This window comes from Temnothorax americanus, unplaced genomic scaffold (genome assembly GCF_048541705.1).
Source record: "Temnothorax americanus isolate GAGA-0224 unplaced genomic scaffold, ASM4854170v1 Scaffold12, whole genome shotgun sequence".
NCBI lineage: Eukaryota > Metazoa > Arthropoda > Insecta > Hymenoptera > Formicidae > Temnothorax > Temnothorax americanus.
Genome location: NW_027509253.1, coordinates 784955 through 808743, shown reverse-complemented (window position 1 = coordinate 808743; position 23789 = coordinate 784955). Strand labels below are relative to the sequence as shown.

At 33.3% G+C, this 23789-nt stretch overlaps 2 protein-coding genes and 2 long non-coding RNA genes across 17 annotated transcripts; 2 read left to right on the top strand and 2 right to left on the bottom strand.

The window, feature by feature from the left end:
- The first annotated feature begins 3455 nt into the window (after positions 1-3455).
- Positions 3456-7381, top strand: LOC143908918 (uncharacterized). Of its 4 annotated transcripts, none has more exons than XR_013260306.1 (4): positions 3456-4084; positions 6432-6547; positions 6632-6704; positions 7100-7381. It is a non-coding gene; the product is annotated as an uncharacterized LOC143908918 (long non-coding RNA). The 4 variants fall into 4 exon arrangements; XR_013260304.1 differs by lacking the exon at positions 3456-4084 and adding an exon at positions 5620-6113; XR_013260305.1 differs by lacking the exon at positions 3456-4084 and adding an exon at positions 6124-6344.
- A 122-nt stretch (positions 7382-7503) lies between these two features.
- On the bottom strand, positions 7504-10727 carry LOC143908917 (uncharacterized). Of its 8 annotated transcripts, none has more exons than XR_013260302.1 (7): positions 9859-10727; positions 9150-9270; positions 8955-9067; positions 8508-8874; positions 8285-8415; positions 8064-8182; positions 7504-7715 (listed from the first exon to the last, which is right to left on the bottom strand). It is a non-coding gene; the product is annotated as an uncharacterized LOC143908917 (long non-coding RNA). The 8 variants fall into 8 exon arrangements; XR_013260296.1 differs by having other exon boundaries at positions 8285-8507; positions 8568-8874; positions 9859-10724; XR_013260301.1 differs by having other exon boundaries at positions 8285-8458; positions 8568-8874; positions 9859-10724.
- Positions 10728-11012: 285 nt separating this feature from the next.
- On the top strand, positions 11013-23768 carry LOC143908914 (fatty acid synthase-like). Of its 3 annotated transcripts, XM_077426766.1 has the most exons (10): positions 11013-11462; positions 11631-11924; positions 12276-12483; positions 13771-15947; positions 16148-16237; positions 20836-20975; positions 21580-21898; positions 22301-22888; positions 22991-23109; positions 23457-23768. In XM_077426766.1, exons 1-4 carry the CDS (start codon positions 11100-11102, stop codon positions 13935-13937), a joined length of 1032 nt encoding a protein of 343 aa, XP_077282892.1. In that variant the 5' UTR covers positions 11013-11099; the 3' UTR covers positions 13938-15947; positions 16148-16237; positions 20836-20975; positions 21580-21898; positions 22301-22888; positions 22991-23109; positions 23457-23768. The 3 variants fall into 3 exon arrangements, with proteins under 3 accessions (XP_077282892.1, XP_077282895.1, XP_077282893.1); XM_077426769.1 differs by lacking the exon at positions 22991-23109 and having other exon boundaries at positions 22301-22607; XM_077426767.1 differs by lacking the exon at positions 22991-23109.
- LOC143908916 (fatty acid synthase-like) lies at positions 16085-19016 on the bottom strand. Of its 2 annotated transcripts, none has more exons than XM_077426770.1 (4): positions 18913-19016; positions 18616-18812; positions 16581-16825; positions 16085-16375 (listed from the first exon to the last, which is right to left on the bottom strand). In XM_077426770.1, the coding sequence occupies exons 2-4, from the start codon at positions 18773-18775 to the stop codon at positions 16100-16102; spliced, it is 681 nt and encodes a 226-aa protein (XP_077282896.1). In that variant the 5' UTR covers positions 18776-18812; positions 18913-19016; the 3' UTR covers positions 16085-16099. The 2 variants fall into 2 exon arrangements, with proteins under 2 accessions (XP_077282896.1, XP_077282897.1); XM_077426771.1 differs by having other exon boundaries at positions 18616-18806; positions 18913-18996.
- Positions 23769-23789: the final 21 nt, after the last annotated feature.

Genomic DNA, 23789 nt, shown 5'->3' with positions numbered 1-23789 from the left:
CTGGTACGCGGGAGGAAACGGCAACCCCCTGGCGATTAGCAGCCCCTCGGTGATTACCAAGTTAGCCTAAATAGGGTATAGTGTTTAGGGAGAGCCTACGTGGATCCAATGCTAATCGACGGTACTTACATATGGACGTAATCGACGGCACGTGGAGCGGTATATCTTGAGGAAAATTTTTGCGAAAAGAAATTTAAGACACACGCGTAAGAGTTATGATAACTCGCTAGTTAAAGCATAGAGTTTCTCAAACCTTTTTTTATATTTTTGGGGATGTCTTTTGTTGCGATTTAAAATAATATAAAATTAGACAGTAATAAAAAAACTTCTTTTAAATCCGCATGTCGCAGAGATATATAACATATTTCATTTTAAGTAACCAAGAAAAGAAATAACCAGATATGTTCAATGCAACTTGAAAAATATCGAATTGAAAGTTACGATACTTCAATCGTTTTCAACGCTTAATTTAGTGTTAAAAGAATTGTATTTTTTTTATTAGAATTTTAAACATAAATTTGGAATAATTTTTTTACAATTTCCAAGTCACCTGGCCATTTAAGTAAGTCGGATTTCCACAAATTTCAGCTCATCAAAATCCGAACGCCAGTTATCAAACAATTTGTCAACGCGCCGAGATGCGCCGAGACGCGCCGAGGTTAACGTAGCGGGAATCGAGAAAGAGGAGACGTGGAAGCTGGGCGAGCTGGCAGGGGAGAGACAGAGAGCGTTCTCTCTGGCCGTTTGATATCCGTTCAGAAATTCCGCTCACGTGCAAGATGGCGGCTGCAGTTTGCCCTCGACATCTCCCGTTTCACTCTTTTACCCTGTCTCCGTCGCACCACCTCGGCCCAGCCACCTTCTCGCTTTCGTCTCGCCCTTGCCCTTTAACGGTGGGATAACTGCGACGACGGCGACGACGGCGACGTCGCCCGAGGGTTGCGTCGGCGACGGTCGGCGTCGGTTAGGCGTCCCAACAGTTTGACGACATGCCCATTACATCGCTGCACCCCGCTGCCACCCAGTTCGGCACGACGACGACGTCGGAAGAGCGCCCTGACAAAGTGGCGCGCACGTGAGGGCACGAGGCCTCTTTCCTCTCTGTCACCCTCCTCGCCATGCGCTCTTCCCTCAGAATCCTTCTCCTCCCCGAACGACGGGGGGGGGGGTGGAACGACGGCGGAGCTCTATTTGCCCGTCTTTGTAAAATAAACGCTCGCGGATACGCCCCTGAATACTAATTTCGCGCCGCAGACGCTGCAACCCTCATCCTTCAACGACCATCCCCCCGACCCCGCTGCTCTTCGGCCGATCACCGCTGAGTTACCGCGAACACTCGATTTTCACGGAGGAAACTTCTACCCGCCCGACCGCGGCGCTCTCCTTCTACCGACAGAGGGAAACAAAAGGGATCGAAGAGATAGAGATCAAGAACGGCGAATCAGCAGGTGTATGTTGAAGTTTGAGACGTTGGTGATTTGAAGAGTGATTTAGTTTCTTTATACTTATATATATCTTTCTCCACAAGTTGTGTAGATTGTTTCGAATCTGCTTGCAATATTAATCAAGAGACACGGTAGTGTCTCGCGCCAAGTACGCGCGAAGCGAGACGCACCGTGACTCTTTTACGCGAACGCATGAGTTGCGAGTATCCGAGATTTTGAGATCTCAATAACGAGTGAACGGATCAACTTCTAAGTAGGTTCGATCGATAGCTTGGGGTTTGATTTATAAATAAGAGTCTTTTTTTTTCGTTACGTGCCCTACGAGCGAAGATATTGCAATGCAAAGACCAAATGTGGAAAATTTTTTTTTAAGAAACGTCCACGTCGGACAAAAATGGCGGCTGGTGTGTCACTTTCCCATTTTTGACACGAGAGTGCACCCGTGCACTGTCGCAGTGCGTGACAGTTTTTTACAACCTAAGAAAAGGATAAGTGTAAGTGTGTGATAGTCGTGACCGTTGCCGCGTCGTGACAGATAGTGAAATATATATAAGTATTGACCGTAAAGAGCTGATGCCGAGAGATCTTTAAGAAGGAAGGTGTATCTACAAAATCGTACAAACACGTACGTATATGCTGCCTTGTAAAAGTTGTCAAACTGTATGTTTACGCGAGCGTTACTTCTGTAGTAACTTACGATAATTTATGCCGGGATTACGATGAATTTAACGTAACGGGACGCGACGGACGCGAAGTAACGTAACGTGAACTTAAGAAATTACGATCGCCGTAATTTAAAGATAACCTTAATCTTAACCTTCTATTCATACCAAGCCGTCAAATCACTTCTGAAATGCACGCTGCTTCACGTTACGGCGATCGTAATTTCTTAAGTTTACGTTACGTTACTTCGCGTCCGTCGCGTCCCGTTACGTTAAATTCATCGTAATCCCGGCATTACTCGTTTACGCGGGATGAATTATCATAAGTTGCTACAGAATCTCCATTTACGTGGAGGAATTATCGTATAAGTTACTACGGAAGTAAAACGCTCGCGTAAACATAGTATACGTGACAGATAGTGTGTGTGTGTGTGTGTGTGTGTGTGTGTGTGTGTGTGTGTGTACTACGTTTACGCGAGTGTTACTTCTGTAGTAACTTACGATAATTCACTCGTTTACGCGGAGTAAATTATCGTAAGTTACTACAAAATCCCGTTTACGCGAAGGAATTATCGTAAGTTACTACAGAAGTAACGTTCGCGTAAACGTAGTGTGTGTGTGTGTGTGTGTGTGTGTGTGTGTGTGTGTGTGTGTGTGTGTGTGTAATTAAAATTATTTATATTTATATTATACATGTATAATAATTTATTTAGTATTTATAGGATGATCTCTCTCGGCAGCAGGACGAGAAAAGCGGAAAAGCGACAACAATATTTCGACAGATTCGATAGATCGTATAGATGACATGCCATTTTTAGAAGAGGATGCGTAACACTACAAAACGCATGATATCAGTACAAAATTACCTTTTTCAAAAAAGGTAAAAAAAGGGCGCCAAGTACACGCGTGGTTGTAACCTCGAAAAAAAACCCAAGTGGTAGTATCATTAATTTTATTCAAAAATAAATAAAATCTATTCTAACCTAGGTGGTAGTAGCTTTATTAATTTTTAAACAAAATTATTAAATTATAAAATAAAAATATTTAATTAAAATAAAATAAATAAATTTTTCCTGTAAAAAACTTGGCGCTGCTTTTTTAAGGTTCTAAAAAAGCAGCGCCAAGTTTTTTACAAGAAAAATTTATTTATTTTATTTTAATTAAATATTTTTATTTTATAATTTAATAATTTTGTTTAAAAATTAATAAAGCTATTACCACCTAGGTTAGAATAGATTTTATTTATTTTTGAATAAAATTAATAATACTACCACTTGGGTTTTTTTTCGAGGTAACAACCACGCGTGTACTTGGCGCCCTTTTTTTACCTTTTTTGAAAAAGTACTCTTAACATAAAATTGTAAATCAAGAAATAATAAATCATCCATAAATCATTATTTTTGGACGATATTCAAGACTTACTCTAAAGAGACAGAGACTTAAAAAAATTACTCCGATTGTTATTAAACAAAACAACATTGCCTCAAATTTAGATACAATTAGTTCGGATAATCTTCAAACACAAATAAATGTTAAATATTATACGCGTTTTATATTCACATATACATATCTACATAAATACATATATTACACAAATACCAATCTCATTGCTTGCCGATGAATATCTACGGCATCAGTTATCCCTTTAAGTATCAAATCCTCGTTCTTTGAAGTAATATTTTGTAGTATATTGATCTTCATTGCACGTTCACGAGAGGAAACGAGCGAAAACAAGCGACTGCTCACGATTGCTTGGCTAGCGGAGTATCGGCTGAACGCACCCATTCAGATTTAAAGTTATTAATACACCTAGACACCAAAAACTATGAAGCGCACTATGTGGACCTCGTCATCGGCAACCTGGAACACGTAGACATTGAATTCGAGGTATTATTACACCTAGACACCGAAAACTACGGAGCGCGCTATCTGGACGTCGTCATCGGCAATCTGGGACACGTAGACATCGAATTCAAGGTATTAATACACTTAGACACCGAAAACTACGAAGCGCATTATCTGGACGTCGTAATCGGCGACCTGGGACACGTAGACATCGAATTCAAGCTGTGAGAACTGTTGACGCTACTTACACAATGCTGCCAATATTGTGGGATGAAAATCACCAGCTCCGGTATTAAAATTATGTCGCGACATCATAAAAATTGAGACATCATAAAAATTGAGACATAAAAATTCAGACATCATAAAAGTTCAGACATCATACAAATTTGGACATCATAAAAATTGAGACATCATAAAAATTGAATGAATTAAAATTATGTCGAGATGTCATAAAAATTGAAACATCATAAAAATTGAATAAATTAAAATTATGTCGAGACATCATAAAAATTGTATGAATTAAAATTATGTCGAGACATCATAAAAATTGAGACATCATAAAAATTGAGACATCATAAAAATTGAGACATAAAAATTCAGACATCATAAAAGTTCAGACATAATAAAAATTCGGACATCATAAAAATTGAATGAATTAAAATTATGTCGAGACATCATAAAAATTGAATGAATTAAAATTATGTCGAGATGTCATAAAAATTGAAAAACATCATAAAAATTGAATAAATTAAAATTATGTCAAGACATAAAAATTGTATGAATAAAAATTATGTCGACACATAAAAATTCGGAATTATTTTTACGTAGCGACATAATTTTAATTTATTCAATTTTTATGATGTTGACATAATTTTAATTCATACAATTTTTATGATGTCTCGACATAATTTTAATTCATACAATTTTTATTATGTCTCGACATAATTTTAATTCATTCAATTTTTATGATGTCGACATCATTTTAATTCATACAATTTTTATGATGTCTCGACATAATTTTAATTCATCTAATTTTTATGATGTCCAAACATAATTTTAATTCGTGAAATTAAAATTATGTTGGGACATAAAAATAATTCCGAATTTTTATTATGTCCCGACATAATTTTAATTTATGCAATTTTTATTATGTTTGACATAAATTTAATTCATTAGTAAAAATCGCTATTTTTCTCAAGACAATTATTTTTTGAAACTTTTATATTGTATAGATTATTATTTATGCTATTGAAAAGTAAAACGGTGTGCCATGCAATTTTTATTATGTATATCAAATTTTAATTCGATAAATTAAAATTATGTCGTGACATCATAAAAATTGGTTGAATTAAAATGATATCGACACGTAAAAATAATTTCGAATTTTTATGATGTCTTGACATAATTTTAATTCATTGTAATTTTTCTTAAGACTATTATTTTTTGATCTTTTATATTGAATGGAATATTTATTATGCTATTAAAAAGTAAAACGGCGTGCCATACTCTTCTCTCTCTTTCTCTCTCTCTCTCTCTCTCTCTCTCTCTCTCTCTCTCTCTCTCTCTCTCTCTCTCTCTCTCCACACTTTTTTGCAAAACCAGGTATTTTAGTTATTAAATTAGTTATTTAAACATTATTCATATAAAGTACGTTAAATTTATTTACTTATTTTTTCTTTAAAAAATGTAATAAAATAAAGAACAGAATTCATAAAGTTGTTTGAAAGACGAAACTACTGCACATATCCTTAGCTTTCCTAATAATTAAAAATTTACAGAATTGCATTATTTTCTCACAGTATTAATTAACTGACAACATAATGCGCATTATGTTGTCTTATTAAATGCATGAAATATATTGTATTTAGTATAAATAAAGTCTGAAAGTTGTTTGCATTTTACAAATGATATTACAAGCAATTACTATAATAATTTTAATTGCAATATATCTATCATTTTTTGTCGTGTATTTACTCATCACACTTAATTATCATTATTTATTGCTTACCTATATTTCTTATTTTTTTTCTTTCTAATTATAAGAATTGGCACGTGTAATACATACTCATTTAGAATTGATTGTAGATTTTAATCGAAAAGTTCTTAAAGGAACAGCGAGTTTGACTATTAAAAGTGCATCTTTAATTATAAAAATAAGATAGTGAGTATTATAGATATATTTTTATATCGAACAAAAAATTTGACTGGTTTTATTAATATGTAATATCGAATAAATAAATTTTAAATAACCTTGGACTTGTTATATCAAGTGTCACAGACATGTCTAATGGAACACATTTAAATTATTATAATAAAATTAATTATGCTTTTGGAAGTTCATTTTGCGTACAATTACCACAAACTGATGCGCTGGTGCTACTTATAACACTAAGTTAATATAAGATATTTTTAGAAAGATATAATTATTAAAAATGATTGATGTAAAAATTGAATATACTGATAATACGATACTTTTCAGATGTAGAATTCAAATTAAATATGAAACAACTCCATACTCTCCTGCATTACGTTGGCTAACACCTGCGCAAACTACTCTGATGGTGTTTATATCCCTTCCTATTGTCTAACAATAAGGTAAACTGGCTAAACAAAGATATTCTTTTGCATGATGAATGAATTTTTTCTACGTGAACAAAGTGTATAAAAGTACTTTTTTAGCTAATATATACACGCCAGAGCATAATTTCCTTGCCAGGACACTCTATCTGTCAAATTTACGTACTCAGCTACGGTAAGAATTTATATAAAAGCAATACCAGTTAGTATTTCTATGCATTCATTCATTTATTCATTTACATGAAATTAATGAAATTTGATTAATTTATTATTGATAAAAATAATAAAAATTTGGAGAAATAAGAATGGAATGCTCTTTAGTAAAAAAAATTTATATATATAAATATTTAATTTTTTTTACTAAAGCATTCCATTCTTATTTCTCCAAATTTTTATTATTTTTATCAATAATAATATATATATATATATATATATAAACGTGAATTCCTATATTAATTTTCTAGCTATATTAATTTTTTATCCTAATTTCCTATATTTTATAAATTACTTTAATAAAATTAAAATAAAATACATATTTAATTTTTATTGACAAATTTTTAACATTTTTAGATTTCAGTACCCAAAAATTTTAAAGTTGTTACGTCCGCACATTTAGAAAGTATATGCGAAGGCCCGGAGATAGCCGTATATACATTTCTTCAAAGTAGACCGGTACCATCTTATGCGGTGATTATTGCTGTGGGCTCACTAGAGAAAAGACGTCTTAATAATAGGACCGATGTATTTGCCGAAAACAAATTTATTGACACGTGTATGAATACGTTTCATTTTGCCACGATTGAAACCATATGTTGGAAATTGCCGAACGTTTGTGTGGACCTTATATATATGTGTGGGATAATAAAATATTAACTAAATATCTTGATATATATTATTTATTTAAATTAATTTAAATTTAAGTTGCTTTACATTTATTTTTTGATATGTTTATTTAAATTTATACATATAACAAATTTTTCTTTTGTGGATTGTCAATCTTCTTTGTTTATTACTTTTTTGTTATTACATTTAAAATGAAATCTCTAGGCAGATACGATATATGCGTGCTTCCACCAAGTGTGGCACATTTCGAAATAAAATGTCCCTGCGTGATATTTATTTCGCCGACACTACTTGGCGGAGATCGTTCTTCTATCAGGAAATTCGCTCGAAATGTTTCACAGAGCTGTGGGCAGGAAATTTAGTTACGTACGTGTTCGAATTATGAGCATTTGTTGTTGAATAAGAGTTTTAGCATTTTTATTAGCAGGAAAATTGAAAGCAAAATATGGTTCTGTGAAGACATAAAGTCTTTATCTCGAAAGGGAAGGATTAACGAATTTGAATGCTATAGTAAGATTTTAACTTTGAAAATAAAATAAGAAATAATGTTATCAAAAATAATAATATTCTATATTGTATAATACATAATAAACACACACAAATTTCTGCATTTTTATTGGATAATATTTTCTGAAATTGTATTATAGATCCAAAATCTTTCAAATATCGGCTTGCTAAAGATGTTTATTACCCAATTTGACGGGTTGGTCGCCTCACAGAGCTATTAAATATGTGCCTTACGAAGTGGGATATGTACTCTTAGATCATTTGGAAAATATGTTAGGAGGACCCTCAGTATTCGAACCATTTCTTAAATATTATTTTTGTAAATTAGCATTTAAAAGTATCAACACTACGGATTGGATAAACTACTTGAATGCATATTTTTTTGACAAGAAGATGGTAACGTACCTTTTATACAAATAAACTGCAGTTGCACTAGTATTCATATGCTTGGCATTAGAAATAATGATTTCAATGTTGTTCTCGGATATTAGATTGTGTTGAATGGAACTCGTGGTTCTATAATATTTCTTCTGCATCTATCTTGCCGAGAGTGACCGCACGTGAAACAAAGTGTTTCGACTTAGCGAGAGAATGGGTCAAATGGGATAATAACACCCATAGTATATACCTTCAATGACATATGGAGATCTTGACGACGCCGAGAAAATAATATTCTTAAACTACCTACTTTTTTATTTTCATACTGATTTGTGCACGGAAAAACTGGAATCAATTTCATGTTGTTACTCTCTTGATTCCAGAAATGGTGAAATACGGTAAATATGCATATTTTCATTTAGACTGATTCACTGCAATTACTCAATGTAAATCGTACGTATTTCACAGGTTTGTTTGGCTGCTATTGTGCATTAAAATTTGATGGGCTGAAAAAGTTGAATCAGCTTTGAAGTTTGCCACTGAATATTGTTCGCCAAATTATGCATGTCCTATATTTCAACATTTGTACGAATGGACAAAAATGCGTCGATTAAAACCTATAAAAAAAATAAAGAGAAAATGTTACATAAGACCCAAGAAGAATTAGATACAATTTTACACCTAAATTTATAATTACTTTTTTAATAATTAACGAAATTAATAATTAATTAACCCCAAATTTTTGTTTTTACGTAAAGGTGCCTTTTGCACATTGATACTCGACCCGCTCATTTTTCAGTGAACAAATATCTTCAAAAATATTTTTTATTTTATATATATCCGTAAAATATTACTATTTGAAGATATTACTTGAAAATAATTAATATTTTACATATTTTGAAGTCTATTTTTGATTGTACTTGACGATCAACGACGATTCAGCGTCAACGCTGGATGTTGAATAACTTCAATTTCATTTTTTAACACTAGCGTCAAAGCGAAACCACGTGACCCTAGAAATAATATTTTTTATATTCATTTATATTATATAAATAAATTTATATATATACATATATATATATATATAACGTATTACATATTATTTGTTAAGAATACATCCAAACGAATCAAGAGACACGGTAGTGTCTCGCTCCAAGTACACGCGAAGCGAGACCGCACCGTGACTCTTTTACGCGATGCGACGAGTTGCAAATACTCGAGATGTTAAGATCTCAATAACTAGTGAACGGATCAAGTTCTAAGTAATCTTGATCGATAGCTTGGGGTCGATTTATGTAATAAAAGTGTTTTTACTTTTCCCTTTCGTGCTCTACAAGCGGAGATATTTCGACCCAAAGTCCAAATGTGAAATTTTTTTTATTAAGATACTATACGTCGTCGTCTCTCAATCAGAGAAACGTAACTTTTATTACTTTTAACGGTAGATAGCTCTTGATTTCCGATAAGTCGCGCGCGCATTATTATCGATCTAGTAGGTAAATTAGGTCAATATATAGACTTATCGGTATGTATAACGACAGAATTAAAGCAATGTGAAAGAATCGAATTATTTAAACGTATGTTAAAAGAATATATTGTACCTCATGTAGAAGAATTGAGAATTGATGTAAAGACATTTGATATAAAAAATAGCTAAGAGAAGGCTAATAAAGCTCAATCTCCCACTCCCTCTTCCTTTCTCTTTCCCATTTTTCCTCTTCGTCCACGCTCTCTGGTTTGTCTTGCCAGCGTCATCAGAAATTATTACGTATATATTGTATGCATATCAATGTTTACTTACATTGCATAATTTTAATAATATAGTACACATTCTAAAAACCTTTTGAGGGACAAAATCACTGAATGTGTTAGTATGAGTAAAATTGAAAATAGAACGCAAAAAATATCACTTTTTACGTAATCAAAATCTCGGAATTGACTGTACCGATTTTATTCGGACTGGTTAAACAGCTCGCAATCGACAGCTTATATCGATTATGTCAGAAAAATGCCCTCAAATTATCAGAAAGCTGGTTAAAAGTTTCAGAGATATTTTACTCAAAAGCTTGACGGAAAGTTCCAGACAAACTTGGCATACATAGCACCTTGACATTTATGCATTGACGTAGTTAGTTTTTTTTCCGTTTACTTGACATCGCTTGACATTTGAAAATGATTTTACATATGCATCAGATATTAAAGTTTAGCGGATATTATTTCTATTGTGAATGCGTAAATGCGTGAATACATTATGCAAATAAATTAGATATGACAATGTCTAGACAGTAAAAAATGTAATGTCCCAGAACAATATATAAATTTCAATTAATGATATAGGATATTGCATTAAACGTATATTGAATTGTAAGAACGCTACTAAATTACGAATTGAATTACATTGTAATTAGTTGTTTCATACGTACAATTAATTTAATCATTGTCGCTTGCCCTGAGAATAAAAAAGTGATTGTGTTAAAAGTATTTTTATTTGAAATGTATTAGTTCGTTTTAAAATTAAATTAAATTAAATAATATTATATTATATATATATTATATTATTATATTATTATATTATATTATATTTAATTATTAAATTAAATTATATTAAGATTATGTTATTATTTTACGTTTTTGTTTATCCAATAACGTGCTCTGTGAAACAATCGCACTCTTTGTCTATAACGTTTTATAAGCAAGCCCGCATGCTTCCTTTTTATCCTTACATTTAGATATTGAATCGAAGCTTGAAGAACTTTATTTAATAACATGAATTAATTTCCTTCTAGGGGTTCTATCTTCTGATGGTTATTGTAAACCCTTTGACGAGGAAGGCACCGGATATATGCGTGGCGATACGGTCGCGGTAGTATATCTGCAAAAGGCAAAAAATGCAAGAAGAATATATGCAACCCTCGTACATGGTAAAGTAAATTGCGATGGTTTTAAAGAAGAAGGTATTACTTTTCCATCGGTCGAAAAGCAAAAAATATTGTTGAATACATTTTACGAGGAATGTGAGATCATGCCCAGTGAGTTATCTTACATGGAGGCCCATGCAACTGGTACTCTTGCTGGTGATCCCGTAGAAGTTATGTCTATTGACCAAACTATATGCTCTAAAAGAAACACTCCTTTATTGATGGGCTCGGTAAAATCGAATATTGGACATTCCGAACCCGCCAGTGGCCTTTGTCAAATCGCAAAGGTACATTCGTAATAAAATAATTTAATTAGCACTGACTTTGCTTAAAATGTGATTATAGCAATTTATATTTTTTTATATTGTTACAATTATAATACATATGTATATAATACATTTATATAAAATAATTACTATATAATTACTGTTATTAAAAAGATGTGATTTTTTAAGGTATTATTAGCGATGGAAACTGGTATAATTACGCCTACTATACACTTCAAGCGTCCGCGAAAAGAGTTAACTGCTATTATCGAAGGAAGAATAAAGATCGTCACTGAACCAACAGAATGGGAGGGTGGTTATGTAGCTATCAATTCTTTTGGGTTTGGAGGGGCTAATAGCCACATATTATTAAAATCAAATCCTAAACAAAAAATCAACAATGGAGCTTCGAATGATGACTTACCTAGGCTTGTAGCTGTATCTGGTCGTATGGAGGAAGCAGTTAAAATTATCTTAAATGATGTAAGCAAATATTATAATGGCATTTATTTCAGAAATAATTTTTTACATTAGTTTTTTGTATTATTATATAAATATAACAAACATAACAATTAAATATACACACGTGTATTTATATAGTGTCTAAAAAGATATTTGCGTACACAATCACTTTTGAAATTATTTCAAATTTGCACAAAAAAGAAAAGTCAATGTATTAAATATATATTTATTTAATATATTAAGTAATAATATATATAATGCATTTAATAATTTCTAAAGTAAAACACTGCAGAATAAGATAATATTATCGTCTTTTTTTGTGTAAAATTATTCCAAGAATTATAGGATGTACATTCTTGTTACTGAATGCAGGTGCGAAATCGACCAATAGATGCTGAGTTTATATCTCTGCTACATCATATTCATAATGATGATATAGAAGGTCATCCTTACAGAGGATACATGATAACTGGGTCTAAAATATCTCATAATACAATTAATAAAATAAAACATACTCCATATGTCAGAAGACCGATTTGTTTTATATTTTCTGGATTAGGATCTCAATGGTTTGGGATGAGTAAGTAAATATATAGTATTATAAAATATTTTAAATGTACATTCATCAAAGAAGAATTTTAAGTCACAGAATATATAAGTATACAGAATGTACAAATATAGAGTGTACAAATCATGATCATAATTTAACATATTCTTATCTAGTATGTTATCAAACTTATAATGATATATACGTAAAAGTTTGATTTATTGTATACCATTTATTAAGAACTTAAATTATTACAGTTAACGAATAAAATTAAATTTTATCCTAAAACAAATACTACAATATGGGAAGAGGCTACAGTTTCTTACGTATTCTTACCAATAACAAAAAAAATATAAATATCTAAATACTCGGATGGATGTAGGGGAGACCGGGGCTAAGCCGACAACGGGGCTAACTTGACACTAAACTTTTTGCCAATTTAAATCTATCGTAGAAACTTGCCATTCCTACTGTAAATGCGTCTTTATGTGCCAGTATTATCAACGGAATTTGGTAACATTCTGAGTTATAGTGTAATTTTTAACGCGACATAAGCGTTTTTGATAGTAAAAAGTAATTTTTCTGATCTCTCGAAAATGTCTACTTTTTCATCGAGCTTTACTCTTGCGAATCTGCCGGTAAGTGATTTTGATGGGAAGTTCGATGCTTTATACGAATCCGATAATAATTTTTGCATATTTTCAAAATTTTTATATTTTTGGAGTAACAAAAGTAAAAAACGACGTTCGGGGCTAAGTCGACACGCTGCTTTATTGGTTCCCAATAATAAACGATGCTTGTAATGCAGCATATGGCAAATGTGTGCGCAAGTGTATCGCGAATTTACTTGCATAAATTGTTTTTCAGACATGAGTTCAGATGAAAATAATTGAAATTGTTGAACAATTTTTGTTCTTATTATTTCCAATAATTGTTTTACTTAATTCCAAATTTTTGTACTTTCTAAATACACGATAAACAAATGTATATTTAGTTTCAGACGATAAAAAATAAGTTCCAGATCAAATTGTGTCGATCAGGCAAAGTGTCGAGTTCACCCCGGCATTTTTCAATTTGAAAATTTGTTTTCGCGTCACTTTTCCTTTCCTGGCGGCAAAACAAAGCGACGTACAGCAAAACTTCCTGAATCAATTTTGTACCTGAAGAAACACTCTTTAAATATATACCATTGAAAATTTGCCTAAAAATTTTAATTAAATATAAAAAATTGCCTTTGAAAAAATAGTGTTGGCTTAGCCCCGGTCTTCTCTACATATCTATATATTGAAACTTAGAAAATTTATTAAAATTTTAATATAGGTCGCGCTCTAATGAAATTCCCAGTGTTTGCCAAGGCAATCCAGAAATGTGATATTGTTTTGAGATCTTACGGCATATCACTTACAGATATTTTAACAAGTGATAATAAAAATATTTTTGATAATATTTTAAATTTTTTATTGAGTCTTATTGGACTACAGGTATGAGAAAAAAACTTTTTATTTGGCCTTCATAAATTATACTATATATGTATATATGTATATACTGTGACGTTGCGGCTCGCCGCCTCGTCGCGGCGCCCCGCCGCCGTCACAAGACGCGGAATTTCGCGCCCAGGGACGGACGAGGGAGGCAACGGCGAGATCTCCAGGGGTCGTATTTAATCGCGTTTCCGCATTCTGATTACTTTCTTTTTTTTTTGCAATGTAATACGCGCGGCACCTCACCCACACCACGGCAAGCCTTCGAGGGAGTACTTGGCGAAGGAAATCAAGGACGATCGATAACCCGGGAGGGGTGGCAAACGCGGAAGCAGCAGAGATCGCGGGCTGTCGAGAGCAGCGCGGCAGGCGGGCGGCACGTGCGGCAGCGACGGACGAGGCCGCCGATAGCGGGGCCCCAAGCGCTTGGGTAAACACCCGGCTTCAGCAAATGATCTCCACAAAACATCGACCTACGGGGTGACTGATCACCGCCCCAGGGTCAAACCGGAGGCACACCGGCGAGAACCGAATTCCGTCCGCTGCTAAGGACAGAATTGAGGAGTCGCACGCCGCCGAGGGACCGTTGCACGCCCCCGAAGGATCTCGTATCGACAGCACTGCGCCGGGACACCGCGGGCTTGCAAGCTCGCGCCCGATTGGCTCGCGCGCCCCTCAGGAAGGGGTACCGTATCGATTCCGCAATCGAGCGGGTCTAGCGTTTTCACTCTCTGGTCGTCCGTCGGCGAGATACGTTTCGTAAGATACGCGATAGCCACCCCGAGTCGGGTATTTCGATATTTGTCTGGAGGATCGAGGATCGTGGTGGAAGGCGACGGCGAGGAGCCCAGGAGGAGGCGTATCCCCGGTGAGGTTGCCCGTAAATCGCGATATGTAAAGCCACGACACCGCCCTCCGGTACACGCTCTCGCTCGGGATAACGTATGTTAAGATTGAGTGTAATTTCGCGATCGATAACGAGAGCGAAGGGCCTCGGGATGGTATCGTGGCCGCGGAACCGTGGTACAAGCGTTGTGGCGAATTCCTGGAGATCGCGATAGGCGTTAATGAGTTCGATATCGCGAGTATATTGCGTTGTCCTCGTGACCTGGGTGTACGGCCGTATACGGGCCGGTAGTTCGTCATTTGCGTTACCGTTTCTTCGCGTCGGGAACTTCTGGTGTTCGAGCGTCGGTGTTAGCGTATCGATTTGTGTTCGGATCTCGTTATTACGGGTTGATAATTGTGCTCTCGCGTTGAGAAACTTTGCGTCCGGTATTACTTGCGTTGCGTCCTATACTCGCGTTAAGAAATTACCGGCGTTCACACGCTTCGTGCGTTTAGATGTTACTTGCGTAGTTCTTCCTGGCGTTCCGTGGTTATTAGACGCGTATTCCGAGTCAAAGGTGGTGTGGCCTTCTCCACACCTGGCGCCCAACATTATTAGCGATATCGCGACTTGCTTGGTTAAATGACTCGGCGCCTCCCCGTTGCGCCCGAGCCGAATATCTCGCGTTAAGTTAAGATATCATTGCGACAGAGTTCTCGTACGGTTCCGGACGTGGTTTTCACGCAATCCAAGCGTGACGTACCATTATTTCGCGACATTTTGCGTTGAACCTCACGCTCATGAGTGATGTTAAGTGTAGTATTCTTGCGTGTTATAATTTCCGACTCAAATTATTAATTGTTTGAGAATAGAACCTTCAGCGTGTTTATTAGAGACCCAATTAATACTCCGGGGGTGTCTCGCGTCCGCAGTAATATTATTTCTGTTAAATGAATCTCGACACCCCGCCACCGGTTATTCTTGATTTATTTATCGAATTTATCTTGTGTTTGATCGAAACCGGATGGATAAACGTTGTTATTTTCTCGACAACCAGTACTCAATAAATGTTATATTTTGCTTGCTTGCACGAGTTTTACCATCGCATGCCGAACGAGACCCACGGAGCGGCCAAGTCAGGGGACAGGACGAGGATTGACGAAATCACGGGGACGACGGCCGACACGGTGAGTCGCTTCGCTTAATATTTCGTAGCATGCGTTTCTGCTTCCGCGTTAAACATTTGATAGTCGTGAGGGGAACCCCCCTTTGGTCTTTCGAGTATCGCAAATCTTGCCTCCGGGGCGAAACTATCCCCGTTCAACAATATTAATAATTTTTATGACGTAACATACAATATAATAAGATATAATAAATACATTCCTAGATTGTAAAATTGAATTTGGACATGAGAATGGAGACATAAATTGGCGGAAGCGATAATGGCAGCATTGCAACTTCCGGACCGAATTTGCTCGTAAGCTTTCACTATAGCAAAGTTACTTGAACTACATGCAGTGTCAATATTATGCGATTGTCCAGTAACGCCAAGCCAGTAAGAAATTCTATTTGCCACGAAAGAAACGTTGCATCCAGTCATAGATAATCTAGCAAACTAATTACAATACATGTTTGTAATAAATAAAAAGTCAAATTTATTTGTAAAATTATTAAAAACTACTTATTGTATAATTTTTTTAAACTTTACATACTAAGGAAACAAATTTCCATATTTGCAACAAGAATTTTACACATAGTTATCATTTTCATAAATAAATTTATATTAATTATGTTGAATATATTAATCAAATATATCTTACCTGAGGTTCAAAAGTAAAATATGATCGAGTCTCTGACACAGAAATTGCTGTAAAAACACTCGTTCTTGTTCCCCGTAATTCTTTTGGGTTTACACCCGCATCGATAATTGCTTCGTAAGTATGCTCGAGTAACATTCTAGTCATAGGATCCATTATATGAGCTTCTGTTACGGATATATTGAAAAATTCTGAATCAAATTTGTTGATATTGTTGACTTTACCAATTCGATGAGGCATATTATAAGCTATATAAGAAATAAATATATTAAAAAGTATAATAACAAGTAAAAGAAGGCTTTGACAGTACAATGCGGTTGACAAAGCATACGTTAACGTAAGTTAACGTTATAATAACTAATATATAATTATATAATACATCGGACATTTCGGTTTTGTTTTAAATAGTCAGATCTTCAGCGGTGACAACTGAATCAAAATAATCTCACACTCTCCAACGAGAAATAATTTCAAAATTTGGTGGTCTACAAGTAGTATAATCTGCGAGAAAATTCAAGTAAAATTTAGATCCTCCGCACAAGACTCTCGTATTGTAACGTACCTATAGGATAACGTAACGTGGATCAACGCACAAGAAACGTATCGGCTATATACGGCGTTGTACGTTTCTTGTGCATTGACTCACGTTATGTTACGTTACGTTACCAGATGAAAGTCTTGTGCGACGGCTCTTAGCCTATCTATATAACATCATAGTTTATAATATAATCGAAATAGAAATAACAGTCAGAACTTCAACGACAAGAGAAGTAAATTAAATCACCCATCAATTCATAAAATGCGAAAATAAGGTCATATTTTATAAGAAATACTTATATAACACTGGGGAACACGGATTTTTTGTCGGGCCAATATATAGCAACTGATTCTGATAGATTTTTTTGCCGTAGAATCCGAATCTGAAAACAAAAATAATGAATTGGCTCTATTTTTTAAGAAATACGGTGCTCCCGTTGTTTTTATACAGATGTTCAAAAATGACTAAAAACACGTTTTTTGGCACTTCTGACACCGTTTATTTAAAAAACCAGAGCCAATTTAGTATTTTCAAGGCCAGCTTCTTGTTCAGCGAAACCAAATTAGTAAAAAATACCTATTCCCTTAAAAACAATCTAAAAACGATAAGATTTTGTTGACCAGTGTAATATACTTATTTCTACATAAAAAATAATAATGTTTTTAAGGATTTATAATATGCATCTGGATCGTTTTCAATTATGATATTAGAAATAACAAAGCCATAAAAATGTTTGAATTAATAAAAGATAATTTTTAATTTTTAACATAAATTACGAAAATTGTTTTATATGTATATATATTGTGTACGTGTTTGGATTCTGATATCGTTTTTAAAAATGATTGGATTAGATATTGCAAATCTTTAATTACGATTAATATATATAATAATATAAAACGAATATTTTTCCTAATAATTAAGTTTTGAAAATATAAGGAGGTTGGTTGCTGTCACATTGCAGGGCAGGCGGCGAGAGGGGACCATTGCGAGAGAAAACTCTAAATAATCAAATTTTTCGACGCATGAAATAAACGAGTTTTAGCAAATAAATATGTGGAATGCATTTAATTAGCTGTTTCTTAAGGTTTTAAATTAAGGTTCTTAAAGTTTTAAATTAAAATTTTAAAGTTGTTTGTACAAATTAAAATCAAAATGCGTTGCAATATGCAATATGCAATATGCAATATGCTGTTTTATTTTTACAATTTTTTGATAACTATCAATCTTCGTAAAAGTCTTTCCTAAATATATAAAAAATTATTTGCATCTATTCTCATTAAATTCTTGTCATTTTTAATAGGCTTTCGAGAGTTACATTACAGGTGTCGTAATATTTTTGCGTAATTAATTAATTACTCGACAACCATGCAGACAATTGTCTTCAACTTTGGCATGGACGACAGATTCCCATATAGACGAATATCCTCCATAAATTTGAACTAATTCTTATCATATTGATTTGAACAACCAACCTCCTTAATGTTAAAAAAAAATTATTACAATTATTCCACCGTCCATGATCGCTCGAACCAAGATCCGCCTTGTTAAAAAGATTTTCTTGAAATTCTTTTAAATTGTCGCTGTTAGGAAATCGGCCAGCAATACCAGAGATTACAATTTCTTCTTCAGCATCGACGCTATACAAGTTCGGTCGATTCATAGTATCTTTATTTTTTCGAAACAGACAAGTTCTACAACTAAATGTCATTATTTATTTTTTGAAAAAAAAAACAGACATAAATGCGTAAAATAAAGAAAATAATCAAATACAATTTAATATTATATACATATACGTACCAATAAAAAGTGGAAGCACCGTGGCAATTGAAACACTCAAGAGTGAAGTCGAAACTAAATCATATCTCCTCTATATTTATAGTTTCTGTGTTATGTATTATATTTCTACATACATGATAATGACGCAGCCGATTAAAATTGTGAACGTTTGAATAGCTGATGCTTCCGTTACGATATATTTACCACACAATCGTGGAAATTACTGAGGAGTTTGCCAATGCGTATAATAACAGAATGAATTCAGAAAGAGAATATACAAAAATTACTATGTGTTATTATTTTATGCTTGTGAGTATTATTATTGTGTGAGTTTTAGATATGTTGTAAAATAATTTAATTAAAAAGGTAAAACAATTGTTATTTTAATATCTGATATGTAAAATATAATTATTATTTATATTATATATTATACAATATATCTTCACGTAAGTATATATGAACTAACATAGTTAGAACATTCTAAGTTTATTGAAAAAAAAAATGTTCCTTATATATTTTACATCAATTATTTTCAATTTAAATAGAGATATACAAGCTAGAATATATGCTGGCAAGCGTAAATCTACTTATTGTACGAAACTTGCACGCATACACGCACGCATTGTATTTGCTCTAATTTTGATTTTATTCGGATTCTTTTCACTAATTGAATATTCAATATATTAACACTCACAAGTTATAGCTTAAATAAAATAAACTAAACTTTAAAACTAATTTGAAGATACAAAGTTACGAATATACGTTTCTTATTCTCGCGTTCTCTGAACTCTGGTGAGTGTGTGACTTTACTTTCTTTGTCCTGACTGTTATTTCTGTTTCAATCATATCACAAACTATGATTATTATTAATCAAATGTCACTTTTTCGTGGAAAGTTTCACTGCTGATTATTCTTTGATTTTGACTGTTAGCACATCGCTGAAGACGACTCAAAACACAAGCGAACCGTCCGATGTATTACAATTATGTATCTTATTAGTTATTAAAGGTTGATATAACGTTAACTTACGCACTGTTGAACGATCAACCCAAATCTTTTTACTTGCTACTTGTTAATTTCATTATCAAGTTTTTAATTACTTACCCATTTATTTTAATATAAATATATTATAATTATTTTGCATTGTATTTTACGCATGCTATCGTGTACTGACTTAACACATTAGAATATCCTTGTTCAGATTTTATTTAGACACATATACATATACATATACATAATTCACGCGTGCAATATATGCGTATAAATGAGTATTGATTTTAATTTTACACTGTAAAAAATTTAATGTCCCAGAAAGTCCACTCTAAATTTTGTGTTAAAATAACACGATGAATGAGTTATTTTAACACAAAATTTAAAGTGGACTTTCTGAAACATTAAATTTTTTACTGTCTAGACATTGTCATATCTACTTTATTTGCATAATGTATTCACGCATTTACGCATTCACAATAGGAATAATATCCGCTAAACTTTAATATCTGACGCATATGTAAAATCATTTTCAAATGTCAAGCGATGTCAAGTAAACGGAAAAAGAACTAACTACGTCAATGCATAAATGTCAAGGTGCTATGTATGCCAAGTTTGTCTGGAACTTTCCGTCAAGCTTTTGAGTAAAATATCTCTGAAACTTTTAACCAGCTTTCTTGAGGGCATTTTTCTGACATAATCGATATAAGCTGTCGATTGCGAGCTGTTTAACCAGTCCGAATAAAATCGGTACAGTCAATTCCGAGATTTTGATTACGTAAAAAGTGATATTTTTTGCGTTCTATTTTCAATTTTACTCATACTAACACATTCAGTGATTTTGTCCCTCAAAAGGTTTTTAGAATGTGTACTATATTATTAAAATTATGCAATGTAAGTAAACATTGATATGCATACAATATATACGTAATAATTTCTGATGACGCTGGCAAGACAAACCAGAGAGCGTGGACGAAGAGGAAAAAAGGGAAAAAGAAAGGAAAAGGGAGAGGGAGATTGAGCTTTATTAGCCTTCTCTTAGCTATTTTTTATATCAAATGTCTTTACATCAATTCTCAATTCTTCTACATGAGGTACAATATATTCTTTTAACATACGTTTAAATAGTTCGATTCTTTCACATTGCTTTAATTCTGTCGTTATACATACCGATAAGTCTATATATTGACCTAATTTACCTACTAGATCGATAATAATGCGCGCGCGACTTATCGGAAATCAAGAGCTATCTACCGTTAAAAGTAATAAAAGTTACGTTTCTCTGATTGAGAGACGACGACGTATAGTATCTTAATAAAAAAATTTTCACATTTGGACTTTGGGTCGAAATATCTCCGCTCGTAGAGCACGTAAGGGAAAAGTAAAAACACTTTTATTACATAAATCGACCCCAAGCTATCGATCAAGACTACTTAGAACTTGATCCGTTCACTAGTTATTGAGATCTTAACATCTCGAGTATTTGCAACTCGTCGCATCGCGTAAAAGAGTCACGGTGCGGTCTCGCTTCGCGTGTACTTGGAGCGAGACACTACCGTGTCTCTTGATTCGTTTGGATGTATTCTTAACAAATAATATGTAATACGTTATATATATATATATATATATATATATATGTATATATATATATAAATTTATTTATATAATATAAATGAATATAAAAAATATTATTTCTAGGGTCACGTGGTTTCGCTTTGACGCTAGTGTCAAAAAATGAAATTGAATTTATTCAACATCCAGCGTTGACGCTGAATCGTCGTTGATCGTCAAGTACAAGCAAAAATAGACTTCAAAATACGTAAAATATTAATTATTTTCAAGTAATATCTTCAAATAGTAATATTTTACGGATATATATAAAATAAAAAATATTATTTTTGAAGATATTTGTTCACTGAAAAATGAGCGGGTCGAGTATCAATGTGCAAAAGGCACCTTTACGTAAAAACAAAAATTTGGGGTTAATTAATTATTAATTTCGTTAATTATTAAAAAAGTAATTATAAATTTAGGTGTAAAATTGTATCTAAAGGCCGGTTTTCACACGCAATGATTGGTGGCGCCAACTGACTGGCATTCATTGGCGCCAGAACCAACTGGCAAACTCACAAGTGTTTACACAGTGATTGGCGTATAATATGAAAAATATTTAACATTTATTAAACACACAGTAAATGACAACAACCATATAACCTCAAATTTTGAGGTTATATGCTTTGGCCAATAACCGCCAGTAAACGCCACATTACTAGCGCCAGTTTGCATCAAGTGTTTACACTTGCATTTTTACTGGCATTAGTCGACTGGCGCGGCCTGGCGCCACCAATCATTGCGTGTGAAAACCGGCCTTAATTCTTCTTGGGTCTTATGTAACACTTTCTCTTTATTTTTTTTATAGGTTTTAATCGACGCATTTTTGTCCATTTGTACAAATGTTGAAATATAGGACATGCATAATTTGGCGAACAATATTCAGTGGCAAACTTCAAAGCTGATTCAACTTTTTCAGCCCATCGAATTTTAATGCACAATAGCAGCCAAACAAACCTGTGAAATACGTACGATTTACATTGAGTAATTGCAGTGAATCAGTCTAAATGAAAATATGCATATTTACCGTATTTCACCATTTCTGGAATCAAGAGAGTAACAACATGAAATTGATTCCAGTTTTTCCGTGCACAAATCAGTATAAAAATAAAAAAGTAGGTAGTTTAAGAATATTATTTTCTCGGCGTCGTCAAGATCTCCATATGTCATTGAAGGTATACTATGGGTGTTATTATCCCATTTGACCCATTCTCTCGCTAAGTCGAAACACTTTGTTTCACGTGCGGTCACTCTCGGCAAGATAGATGCAGAAGGAATATTATAGAACCACGAGTTCCATTCAACACAATCTAATATCTGAGAACAACATTAAAATCATTATTTCTAATGCCAAGCATATGAATACTAGTGCAACTGTAGTTTATTTGTATAAAAGGTACGTTACCATCTTCTTGTCAAAAAAATATGCATTCAAGTAGTTTATCCAATCCGTAGTGTTGATACTTTTAAATGCTAATTTACAAAAATAATATTTAAGAAATGGTTCGAATACTGAGGGTCCTCCTAACATATTTTCCAAATGATCTAAGAGTACATATCCCACTTCGTAAGGCACATATTTAATAGCTCTGTGAGGCGACCAACCCGTCAAATTGGGTAATAAACATCTTAGCAAGCCGATATTTGAAAGATTTTGGATCTATAATACAATTTCAGAAAATATTATCCAATAAGAATGCAGGAATTTGTGTGTGTTTATTATGTATTATACAATATAGAATATTATTATTTTTGATAACATTATTTCTTATTTTATTTTCAAAGTTAAAATCTTACTATAGCATTCAAATTCGTTAATCCTTCCCTTTCGAGATAAAGACTTTATGTCTTCACATAACCATATTTTGCTTTCAATTTTCCTGCTAATAAAAATGCTAAAACTCTTATTCAACCACAAATGCTCATAATTCAAACACGTACGTAACTAAATTTTCTGCCCACAGCTCTGTGAAACATTTCGAGCGAATTTCCTGATAGAAGAACAATCTCCGCCAAGTAGTGTCGGCGAAATAAATATCACGCAGGGACATTTTATTTCGAAATGTGCCACACTTGGTGGAAGCACGCATATATCGTATCTGCCTAGAGATTTCATTTTAAATGTAATAACAAAAAAGTAATTACAATAAACAAAGAAGATTGACAATCCACAAAAGAAAAATTTGTTATATGTATAAATTTAAATAAACATATCAAAAAATAAATGTAAAGCAACTTAAATTTAAATTAATTTAAATAAATAATATATATCAAGATATTTAGTTAATATTTTATTA